The sequence below is a fragment of the Camelus ferus genome, chromosome 14 (assembly GCF_009834535.1).
Source record: "Camelus ferus isolate YT-003-E chromosome 14, BCGSAC_Cfer_1.0, whole genome shotgun sequence".
Classification (NCBI taxonomy): domain Eukaryota; kingdom Metazoa; phylum Chordata; class Mammalia; order Artiodactyla; family Camelidae; genus Camelus; species Camelus ferus.
Genome location: NC_045709.1, coordinates 35,026,925 through 35,038,985, shown reverse-complemented (window position 1 = coordinate 35,038,985; position 12,061 = coordinate 35,026,925). Strand labels below are relative to the sequence as shown.

Genomic DNA, 12,061 nt, shown 5'->3' with positions numbered 1-12,061 from the left:
TAGCAGAGGGCTGAGGACTGTCTCGGAGGAGAGCCTGGTCCAAGGCAGATGCCTGAGCATTCTCCGGTGACCTCATTTGGGGGGAGAATGGGATCCGATGGATAAGAGAGACAGACAAGTGAGGGTAACAGACGCTTCTAGCCTGAGACTGAGGCCGAACGGTGAAGGAAATGGAGGAAGAAGACTGGGTTTTGGCAGCAAGATAATTAACTCTGCACGGAACATCTTGAGTTTGACATACCTGTGGGGTCACTTGAGCAGTTCCTTCAGGAAGGTATGAACTGCGGTGCCCGAGTCAGTAGCTACGCAGAACACTGGGGTACAGATTTGGCATCGTGAATCGAAACCACGGAGAGTAGAAGGGGTTGCTTAGGAAGAAGTGAAAACTTAGGAGAGAAGCAAGTAGTAATTATTACCATCATCCAACACGTCTATTTTGGCCACTAAGAGGAAGCAGAGGAATTGAGGGACTCTGTGTCAATGGGAGAGAACAGAACAGGTAAAGAAAGACAGCCCTAGGGGAGCTGCTGAAGACCCAGGCAGGGCTGGGAGCGTAATGGGTACCCCGGCTCCTTTTATTTTCGAGAAGCTTGAATTACCTAATGGGTCCTGGTGCTCATCTCCCCTGTGATGTAATTCACAAGGTATGCCCAGTTAGAACTGAGCTAGTGGAATATACGGTGTTCGTGCTGCCTGGTGGGGGCAGCCAGGGGCTAGGTGTGGAGCCGGCCTCCTCCCGCTCCCCCCCCCCATTTCTGTCTGTCCCACCCTTGACTTTTCTACCCCCTGATGTGTTTCATCAAGTTCATACATGTCTCTCTGCCCTCTTCTCCCCATCCTGGGATCCCTGATGAATCAGAGATGGAGCCAGCAGTCGTGGAAGGCTCCGAATGCCGAGAGGGGAGTCACTTCTCCCGGTGCTGGAGGTGTTGGAGTGGCACATCTGTGGAGTGTCCGTTACTGTCCCATCCCCATGGGGCCTCGGGTTTTATTCCACTCTGAGCGCCCCTCACCTCTGACGGGAAGCCTTGTGCCCAGATTTTTACCTTTTTTTCCCCCCCAATCCATTCCTTTCCCTTTAAGTTGGCAGAATTCTAACTATCCTGAATAGTTGGTTTGAAGACAGTAGCCAGGTTCATTGTTGAAAATCATGTTATAATCGTCACTGGGAAATTCTTTTCTTGTCAGCAGGTAGATTTGCAGATATGCACAGGTATCCAAGTGAGAGGAGTGTAGACCGGGCTCCTGGGCTCGCTGCCTCATGATCACTGACATGAGACGAGTTGCTTAGTTTCTTGGTGCCTCAGTCGTGAGCATGGGAGTGATGGTGGTACCTGCTCGTAAGGCTGCCGTGAGGATCGAGTGAGGTGATGCCTGCCATGCGCTCAGCACTGTGGTCAGTACTCAGCCACTGCTGGCTACCAGTATCCTATTATTTTTCTCACTGCTGTCTAAGCCCCGGATTATCAACATCTGATACAACCAGGAGCCAGAAGAAATAGGAATATATACCCAAATACTCGGCTGAAAGTGCCCACATCTTGGTCACCTACCCCCACCTTGTCTAGGGGACCCTGACCCATCTCCGTACCTGGGACACCCATCCCGCTCTCTTCCGGGTCATTCTCCCCACACCCCTCTCTGTGCCTGAGTTTCTTGTACTTTCTCAGATAGGTTTCTCTTCCTAGGGGCTCTTCACACAGCCCTTTGTCCACTTCAGACTAAGGGCTCTTGGGAGCAGACACCTTGATTCTGAGGCTCAGTCCTGCTTCTTAAAATGTCTGTTAGTTCCGATCTGTAAGAAGGAATGATTTCAGGAGCTTGTTCCTGCAAGTCATCTCCATGCTGTTCTAACACTGAGAAAATCACCCAAATGTGGATGGAAAGAAAAAAAAAAAGTAAAATGAGACCAATTTAAAATGTCTTTCAAAGCAGAATTCTTTGCAGAAGGAGTGGGGTCACTTCAGAGTCTCCTTCTGGCGCTGACATTCTGTGACACGCAGAGGGGTGTCTAAATGTGGTTGGAAAGGCAGGCATCAACGTTGATACCTTGTCATCAGGGGCGGGAATGCCGTCCGGTGGTGTGTTCACTGCTAAGGCTCTGCTCTCCAACCCTCTGCTCTCAGGGAAGGCCGCTCGAATGCCCACCTCAGAGGGGATTACCAAAGAATCGGGGACGTCATGCTGAAGAACATTCAGGACATGAAGGTGGGCTGCTCGGGGGCTTGGGGGGTGGGGGTCCCCCGGGGGACATGCCGCTGGGGCTGCCCGAGGCCGTGGCCGCGGTCCCCCTCCCACGAACACCTGATTCGGCAGTCTGCATGCAGCATGCCCCTGGGGCCGCTCTCTGCCCCGCCCAGATAACTTTATTTGGCAGCATCAAGGAAAATCCAGTCACCCCGCGTAAGCACTGTCAGCATTTTTCCTCTTCGCAAGCTCCCTGTTGTAACCAAAACAACAGGTACTTTCTGTGTCTGAGTCATTCAAGACTCTTTTGAAAAATTACATAGGCAAAACGTGGGTTGACTGAACATTTCACTTTCAGTCCGTTCTTTTGGCTTCTTGTGAGTGTGAAAAAATGTTGGATTCAGGGCTATGTAGGAATTCCAGTCAGTTCTGTGATTTGAAGCAGCTTATCAGGTAAATGTATTTTTAACCATCCAGCAGTATCGACAATGGTACAGGAGAGTGAAAGTCCGCGCAGAGAGCTCAGGATTCCACCTCATGTTTGAAATCTGCCCCAGCTCTTCCATCTGAAATGTTCATTTCTGCATTTTCATTTTAATCCATAAATAATTCCTTTAATATGTACTATTTTGATTCACACAATTTGTCTTTTCAATACGAAGACAGCCTGTATTTGCATTTTAAATCAATCTTCCTGCCCAGAGCCTGCCTAATAACCTTAACTAATAACTAAGAACAACCTTGTAACCCCCTAAAGAAGGCAGGTCACTTGTATGCCACCATTTCAGTCCGCCCAGCCATCCATCCATCAGTCCATCCACCCACATCCACCCAGCACTGGCTGAGCACCTAGAACATCTAAGGCACCCGTAGAGTAAAAGTTACTGTTGAGGTTTGAATTAATTCCCAAGAATCTAACTGGTGTTGAATTTGTTCCCCTTAGAACGATGTATCTCATGAGAGAGGACAGTCGGGGTGGAGCAGGGGGCAGGGGACACAGAAGACATAGGATCTGAAGCTAGTCAAGGGATTTCCTGTTTCTCTCAACGAAGTTCAAGGTTATTATTTAACAGACCCTGAGCCTACTGCTCACTTTTACACGGTGTTCAGAAAGCAACACCCCCCTCTTCGGGGGATATCAGAGAGAGTCCCCAAAAGCCATCAGGATGGCAGAATCCTATGCAAAAAAAAAAAAAAAAAAAAAAAAAAGCAAAGAGTTATCTCCAGTGTTCCGCAACTGCAGTATTTTTAATGCCATAGGTAAGGTAGATTACAAAACTCACACGTAACGGTAACTGACATCTTTTCACTTTCCTTAGTGTTTCCTATTAATATATCTTATTTTTAGAGCCATTTTAGGTTTACAGAAAAATTGGGCAGAAAGCTCACACTGAGTTCCCATATTCTTGGCACCCCGCCACGTGTCCGTCTCCCGTTAGTGACATCCTGCATTGCTGTGGTTGGTTTGTTACAACTGATGAACCAGTATCGCTACGTTATTGTTATTAACTAAAGCCACAGGGTGCAGTAGGGCTCACCCCTGATGTCCTGCGTTCTGTGGGCTTTGCCAAGGGCATGATGTCCTGGACCCACCGTGACGGCAATCACACAGGGTGGTGTCACTGCCCTAAAACATCCTGCTCTCCATGCATTCATCCCTCCCCTCCCCCAGCCCCTGGTAACCACTCATCTTTTACTGTCTCCGCCATCTTTTACAGAACGTCATACAGTTGAAATCACACAGCGTGTAGCCCCTTCAGACTGGCTTCTGTCACTTGCTAAAAGCGTCTTCTCTAACGTGTGTCTGTGACTGGTGTTCTTCCCGGTTACTTTCCTCGTAGGAAGCCTCTTTTCCCACGTGGTGCCCCTTTTCTTGACCCAGTTTTGTTTTTACCTTATTTGATGGTGCTCCCTGCACCTGAGATTACCAGAGCGGGGGCCATCACAGGCCTCGGGGGACAGTGGCGGAGACCTGCCAGCTTGCTCCCTGTCTCCTCAGGGACAGCCTGAGATTGTCCTCTCTCCCAGCTCTCATGTCCCTCCCACGGAGGCCTGACGTGCAGTAGGCATCCTCCCTCCTGTTCCCCGAGCACCCAAGACCTCCTAGAATACACCTGATGTCCACCCCTGGCGAGTCTTCCTCTCGTCCAGTGAGTTGGCATTTTTGCATGTAGTCAGCTGCTTCTGCTGGGCTGGCGTCTTGGTTACTGTGCCGATGCCACGAGCATTTACAGCGTGGAGCTCTGGGCAAGCAGCATGAAAACAGATGGAGAGGCTCAGAGTCACTGGCAGCGTTTTGGAGAAACGTGTTTTGTTTTGTTTTTTAATTGTGGTTGTTATCATTAGTTTTAAATAATTTTTGTAAAGGGTGGAGGGGCGCAGCAGAAGGTTCTAGAGATGCAGAAGCCCTGGTTAGTACTTTCATCCAAGATGCTTAGGGTGAAATCCAGCTTGCAGTGTCTCCCCGTCTGAACCGTGCACTGACCGGCGCGCGGGGCTCAGCAAGGATTCCCCTGCAGCTGTTCCCAGACCCTCCACACAGGACTGAGGGAGCTGGGCCAGGGGCTCCAAACCCTGCCCAAAAGTCAGAGATACCCTGCTCGTGATCGCTAGCCCGGGCTGTGAACTTCCAACTGGAAACATCTGCCCAGGTGCCCAAAGGCATTCCAGACTCCGCACAAGCAAAGGGCACCATTGCCTTTCGTCTTGACCCTTCACCAGCTGTCCAGGCTGTGACCTTCACTCCTGGGCCCTATCTCCTGAAGCCTCCAGGTCCTGCCTCTTCTCCTTCTTAAACTCCTACCACTTTATTCCCTCTGGGTCTCAGTTCTCTCTGTCCACGATGACTCACCCAGCTGCCTCCCAACCACACATCAGCCACCATTTGTATCACAGCCAGACTGACTAGGCTCAAAACTGTCCTTGTCTCTCTGTGGTTTAGAGAATGCAGTCCAAACGCTAAACCTGACAAAGAAAGCCTTCCCTAGACGATCTTTCCAGAGCCCTTACAACCCCCACCGTTCACATTCTACTCTGCATTCTGACAGCCTTGAACTCACCTCTCCAGGCACTCAGGGCTTGACAAGACCCCTGCCTCGGTGGGGAGCAGGCATTGGTTCATTTGTTCATTTAACACGTGCAGCCAGCAGGCATCTGTGGAGACCTACTGTGTGTCTCAGGCCCTGAGAATGTAGGACAGGACAGACTGCACATGTGAAAACATGCACAGAGCTAACACATGCGCGCGCACACACACACACACACACACACACACACACACACACACACACACAAGCGAGGGCATGTATGAGTGGCGGAATCCAAATAAACTGGATTGTCCCAGTGTCAGTTCCCTGGCTGTGATGGTGGGCTGTTAGTTAGACAAGATGTGAGCATTAGGGGAGGCTGGGTGAAGGGTGCCTAGAACCCCCTCTACCTGTCTTTGCAACTTTCTATGAAACCATATTTCAAAAAATAGGTCACAAAAGAAACTCGACAGGGAGACCATGTGATAAGGGTTAAGATGGACAAATGCAGCGGAAGTACAGGAGGAAGAGGCACCAAGTTCAGGGAAGGGCTAGAGCTGACCCTGAACGTGGGCCGGGGCTTAGGGGGTGTCTCGGAACGGGCGTCTCCTGTGCGGAGGCTCTGGGCACGAGGGCCTGGCACATTCGAGTGCAGGTGGTTCAGCAGGTGGCCCGCTGAGTGGTAAGAGGTGATGATGGAGGGGCGGAGGGTTTACACGATGAGGGCTCCGTGTGCCCTGAGACCCTGCAGGTTGTCCTGACATGGTGGGAGTTCTTGTCCCAGTCCAAGCAAGAGGTGACGTGCTCAACTGCAATTGATGGAAGTTCTGACAGACGCCAAAGTCAGGGGTCAGGTGTGCAGGCAGAGACCCCGATTCAGACACCACTTCAGTGGCCGAAACGAGGGCAGTGACCATGGGGTGAAAACAGGAGCGGGCTTGCTGTTTTTAGGAGGTCAAACTGGTAGGACTTGGTGAAGGATTTAAAAAATGAGGGCATCTGGAGTCATCTCCAGGTTTTCCTGTCCTGAGGAATGGGCTGGTGGCAGAACCAGCCTGGGGTTAGTGAATCACAGGCAGCCGCAGTTGAGCAGGGGTTGTGGGCTTGGTGTCTGGACTCACTGCATTTCCAGCTCTTTATGAGTCTGGGGGTGGAGATGCTGGACTTGGGAGTCCAGACAAGGGAGTCGGCTGCACTGCAGTGAGCCCACTTCTGGGATGTGACCATGTAACACTTGAGGACCACAGCTGTTGTGAGGGATGAATTCCTTCTCAAATGCTCTGTCACCAAACTTCTTACCCCGCATCTGTCTCCACCACCCCGTTAAAGGAAAAAGATCTGCAACAACACTTGTTACAGGTGGCAGAGCACACTTCATTCAGGACCATCACAGTAGGTGTGGGGACGCCACAGGGCATTTTACAGTTGGGGAGAGACTGGGCTCAACTCCAAGTGCAGCCGCAGCCAGTGGGAATCTACAGCCAAGGACAGGGCAGGGCCCGAGGATGGAAAATTACTGTGAGGGGACGTCACAGGTGAGGGGGGATTCTGGCTGAGCCGACTTAACAGGATGCTTTGCTGAAGACGAGCCAGGTGCTGAGACATCCCCTGGGGGTGGTTGGGGGTGCAGACCCCAATGTCGAGAGTAAACAGATATCCAGGGTGGGAGGTTCTGGTGAAGTGACTTGGCAGGGTTCTCACTAAAACTGGGTTGTATGGGGAAGTGCACGATGGGTCTGGGAGAGAGTTCAGGAGCCTGGTGGAAGTTTGCTCAAGCAGAGGACCTTGGTCAGAGCCCGGTAGAGATGGACGGAGTCTTCGTCCCGTCCGCTCCCCAGAGTCCTGCAGGTGGTTCATGGCAGATGCTCGGTCATTATATGAGCAGAGTCGGGGGAGTTGAGCAGAAATATGTACTTTTTAACTATGTGATGTTTATTGAGTGGCCCTGGCCTAATTTGTCACTTTTTGACATTTAGGAGAAAACCCCAAGCCCCCTGAAGGAGCTCCCATTCATTTGTTTCCCCACAGTTTTGCCAGCCTCCTTTTTAAAAGAACACTTACATGTCTAATGTTATGCATACATCTCTAGTATCTTACAATCCCTGCGTTATTTTAAACTGCTCAGCGCATTAAGAGCTTTTGATTTCGTCCTGAGAATTTAATTTGTGAAATATTAAACTTCAAATTAAATAAATGGGATGAAGTAATGCATGCAAAGGGGAGCTTTACTTCTGAGAGTCAGGCTGGGTGGACCACGTGGTTGAGTGGGACTCTCCTCCCCCTCGCCCCCTCCCCCTCCTCGCCCCCTCCCCTGTCTTCTGCCCACCAGCAACTGGCAGCTCATCTGTGGAAGCACAGCGAAGCTTTGGAGGCGCTGGAGACCAGCATCAGGGGCTCCCGGCGGCTGGAGAGCTTGTGCAGAGACTTCGAGCTGCAGAAGGTGTGCTACCTGCCGCTCAACACCTTCCTCCTGCGCCCGCTGCACCGGCTCATGCACTACAAGCAGGTCCTGGAGCGGCTGTGCAAGCACCACCCGCCCAGCCACGCAGACTTCCGGGACTGCCGCGGTGAGCGTCCTTCGGGGCGGCGCGGGGATACTGTGTCCCCAGGTTCCATAATGACCCGGGGCCGATACTTTTTAGGACCTGGTCCAGTAGTTTCTGTTTTCTCTTGCTCGTTCCCATAAAGAAAGCAGTGATGATCGTGACGGCTTCTCTTTTCCATCCCCTCTCGCATGCATTTTCTCCTTCCATACTGAATGGTTTAGGGCCAAGAACCCTGGAGAAGCTCCACTTAGAGTCAGCCCCCTCCAGGAAGCTTTCCTCTACATACACAGTGGAACCTCATCACTGCCCCCTTGGACAGGCCTTGGAAAATGACTTGTAACAAGTACTACCGCTCATTGCTGTGGGGCGTTTGTAAGGTCACCACCACAAGCACTTCACCTGTATTAGCTCTCAGTCTTCAGAAGCCGACAAGACAGGAGTGAGCTCATTTTACATATGGGGGCTGCTGAAACCAGAGAGGTTAAGGAATCTGCCCAGAGTCACACAGCGGGAAAGTAATTGACTTGTAACATGAACCAGTGTTCTTGACAATCTTTATCCTCCTGGCTCCTGATACTATTACCCTCTGTCCCTCGCTCAGCACCTGGGCCAGGTACTCTGCCAGGCATCTTACTTACCTAAATGCTTTGTTACTCCTTTAACAACCCCATGAGTGTTGTTAGCCCATCTTACAGATAAGAAAACTGAGGCTCAGAGTGGGTAAAGGACTTGGGAGTGTTGGCAAAAGATCAGAGCTGGCATTCCAGACCATGCTTTCCCCACTGTGCCTCGTGTTGTCTTTCTGACCTGTGTCATCAGTCTTGTGTTGTATGTGGTCTTCTGATGTTTGAGCTCCCCGGCCTGGACTGCAGGTCCCTCGAAGGCCAGGCCTGAGGCCTGTTGCTGGGGCCCCTACATTTTCCAGCTCGTCTGTGCGCAGAGTGCGCCCTCCGCAGGTGGCTCGACAGATTACATGAAATCGCACACCTGTTAGTATGTCAAGGCCTGTCTCTTGCCTAAAGTACCGTACACTTAATCTTTGTTTTTAGAAAAACCACCCAGAAGATTTGGCAAAACAATTAAGACGTTGGCAGTTATGGAAGGAGAACAGAAATGCATCATGACGGGATTTTGGTTTGCTTTAGACGGCAGTCTTTAAAACAAGCCCTGCTGCCTCGTGTCTCGGCATATTCTGTTCCTTCTGCTTGGACTCCTGGCCACCAGCTCCTGGTCCTTTCCCCAGTGCAGTCCTCCTCCTCCTTTAAGGCTCTGTCTGTGCCTAAACCTCCAGGCTTGGTGCCCCTCCCTGCCTGCCAAACTGTTGACTGGACTAAGTCAGCTGATCATGTCTGAAGATAGAGCACGCTCTGGGTTTGTCACTTTGGCTGAGACAAGGAGCACTCTGTGATAAGAAGCTGGAGGCATTCCATTTGCACCCCCAGGAGAAGCAGGAGAAAGGAGTGTCTCCCAGCCAGGATGGAGGTGCGGGGGGAGGGGGTGTTCAGGGTCCTGAAGATCGCAGTTCCATGGACAGATGTTTCTTGCTTTCCCTTGACAAGTTGACCAAAATGCTCAGCTACTGTGGATTGGCGTGCCACCCAAACTCGTACCAGCTGGGCACTAGCTCCTTTTCCATATTGGATGCCCCTGGGTAGAGGGGAGATGTGCCCACAGTGGAGAATTGAGTTTGCAGTTGTTCTTTGCAACCATCTTGGTAAACATGTCTGCAGAAGGAGGAACTGGAGTGTGCTGGAACGTTCGTTACCCGAAGGTGCTGCATTATCAGACCTTTTGCCAGAAAGACCCTTCCTTTGCCCTAGATTTTCCCGTGGTCTCGCTGCTTTCTGTGCTCACTCTGCTCTGTCCTTCCCAGGTAACAGGGAGGAGAGAGAAATCTCTGTCCTGGGAACCAATTCTAGGCACTTTTATTCCTCTACTGTTGCCCTTGGATACCAACAAGAGATTCTCACTGAAGGACGGCTGTCCACCCGGAGCCAGGCAGGGGGCATTAACATTGTCAAGATGGTTCAGGGGAAACTGAAGCAAAGCAAATCAATACATAATGTAAATCACTCACTTTCTGTTGCTGAGAAACAGCAGTGTTTTCTCTAGAAGAGGATGGTTTCTGACAGTTCAGCTGTGGGAGGATTTTACCCTGCAGAACTGAGCGTAAAGACGATGGGGGAAACGACCCTTTTCTGCCGTTAATGCTGAAACTTTCTGTGTTTCCTTCCGTAGCTGCTTTGGCGGAGATCACGGAAATGGCTGCACAGCTTCATGGTACGATGATCAAGATGGAGAACTTCCAGAAGCTGCATGAACTCAAGAAAGATTTGATTGGCGTTGACAATCTTGTGATTCCAGGAAGGGTAAGTGGCCATGCTCTCTGTAGGCTTTGGAGGTAAAGCCAGAAAGGCAACATTGAAGTGACTTAAATGGGAACCTTTTGAATGTGGACATCCTGAGTTAAAATAGCCTCCTTCCTAAGGGACAGCTGGGAAAATGCCTTGAACATTTCAGTGTCAGTTTAAAAATCTTGTGTTAGGAGATAAATCCACCCTTTGACCTCATATTCTGCTTTTGCTCCTTCTTGGCTGACTTGCTTATTTACTTTTCCCCCCACCATTTTCTGAGGGGATTTGAGACTGCTTATTTTTAATTTAGGGAAATGAAAATGGAAGATAAAGCATTTTTTTCAGAATTGGGTAAAATGGTGCTAGAAAGCAGTGTGTGTGAAGGCAGGCTGTCAATTTCCATGTAAATAAGAGTATTTTTTAAAGACGCAACTTTCTCTTAGTAATTAAAATACCATTTTAGCCAGAACACGATTCTGGGAGAGGCACACCCACTTCTTACTGACCTCACCTCCCGGGCATCCTTCATGACATGTAGGTGATTCACAGTTAAGGAAGCCTGGCTGCCAGATGTGCTCCCTCCAGGCCAATAGGCATTTTATGGTTTTGTTTGTAGTTTTTTTTTTTTTTTTAATGGAGGTCCTGGGGATTGAACCCAGGACCTCATGTGTGCTAAGCATGTGCTCTACCACTGAGCTATATACTTCTCCCACCCCCGTGAGCATTTTAAAAATCGAAGGTAACCTGCCTTTCTCCAGGTCTCACCCTAGGAAGCAGTCACTGCCCAGGAATTAAAAATACGAGTCGGTTGCTGTGTCTCATCAAATCTCTTTGTGGGCTCTTTCTCCAGTAGTGCCTCTTCTTGAATGACACCTCACCCTGGTTCAGAAGGCAATTTCCGCCTCTTTGATCCGCCGCATACCTTCCTTGGTCTTCAGACCAGCATCCAGTTGTCCGGGGCTTCTAGTCATAGCTGACAGGTCGCCTCCCTGGAAACTTTCACCCTGTGTAACTCAGGGAAGATGCAGCAACGTCCTTCATCTTCTGGATATTTGGGTGTTTCTGTTGGGAAGCCTAATTACAAAACTGACCAGAATACCGGCTATCCAGGCTTGTCAGAAGGGTTACAAGGTCAGTGCCAGGTGGAAATTAAAGCTGGGATTTACTTCAGCTCTGCCGGGGAGCAGATTCTGCCAGGCCTCAGCCCGTAACAGTCACGCTGACCCGTCCACATGGGGCCCTTAGTCAAGCTTTGTGGAATCAGTGGAATTTTCCCTTAACTTTGGATGTTATAAAATATTTAGCACATTATGCCATGTGGCAAACAGAGCATTTGTGAAGAACTGCTTACCCTGAGGCATAGTTTCCATGGGGCTATGAAAAGACCCATGGATTGGAGTAGGTGGCCCTGGGTTCAATTTCAAGTTGAACCGGGGTGCTGGTTATGCACCGCAGACCCGCCTTATCTCTGTATTCTTTTGTCAACCTGCCTGATGGCCCTTCACGGTTTCAAGGCAGCCCTGAAGGAAATGGGAAGGAGGGACTGCGGCCCGCAGAGGGGCAAGTTCTAAGATGCCGCACGCCGCAGCTAATTGAGTTGCTTTCATTTCAATGACCGAATAACCCAATGAGCGGTAAGACGGCTCTGAGAGATTTACCTCCTTGTGGAATCTGAAAGATTGAGACAGAAAGGCTAGCAGATGATGTCAGAGCTCCCTGCAGTCCAGTTCCTACCATAGCTCCCAGCCGTAACGCCATGGCCCTCGGGGTTACCCTGCGGGCGGACTGAGCTGGAGTCACCCTGCCAGGCAGAAGGCCCCAGCACACCCTGGCCTGAGCCAGGCCCCAGGCTGTGGTCTTCCGTCCTCGGAGCTCTGTGCCTGAGACCTGTTCCCCGAGGGTAGTTGGGGTCCGCTTGATTAAAACTCAGAGGCCTGGACACTGCACT

At 50.6% G+C, this 12,061-nt stretch overlaps 1 protein-coding gene across 5 annotated transcripts in view; it reads left to right on the top strand.

The window, feature by feature from the left end:
- Window positions 1-12,061, top strand: part of FARP1 (FERM, ARH/RhoGEF and pleckstrin domain protein 1) — a 277,212-nt gene that overhangs the window by 253,996 nt on the left and 11,155 nt on the right. For all 5 annotated transcript variants that reach the window (XM_032496743.1, XM_032496745.1, XM_032496741.1 and 2 more), the window contains 3 exons: window positions 2,127-2,208; window positions 7,543-7,780; window positions 9,998-10,128. In XM_032496743.1, coding sequence (XP_032352634.1) covers window positions 2,127-2,208; window positions 7,543-7,780; window positions 9,998-10,128 — 451 coding nt within the window. The remainder of the gene's footprint in view (window positions 1-2,126; window positions 2,209-7,542; window positions 7,781-9,997; window positions 10,129-12,061) is intronic.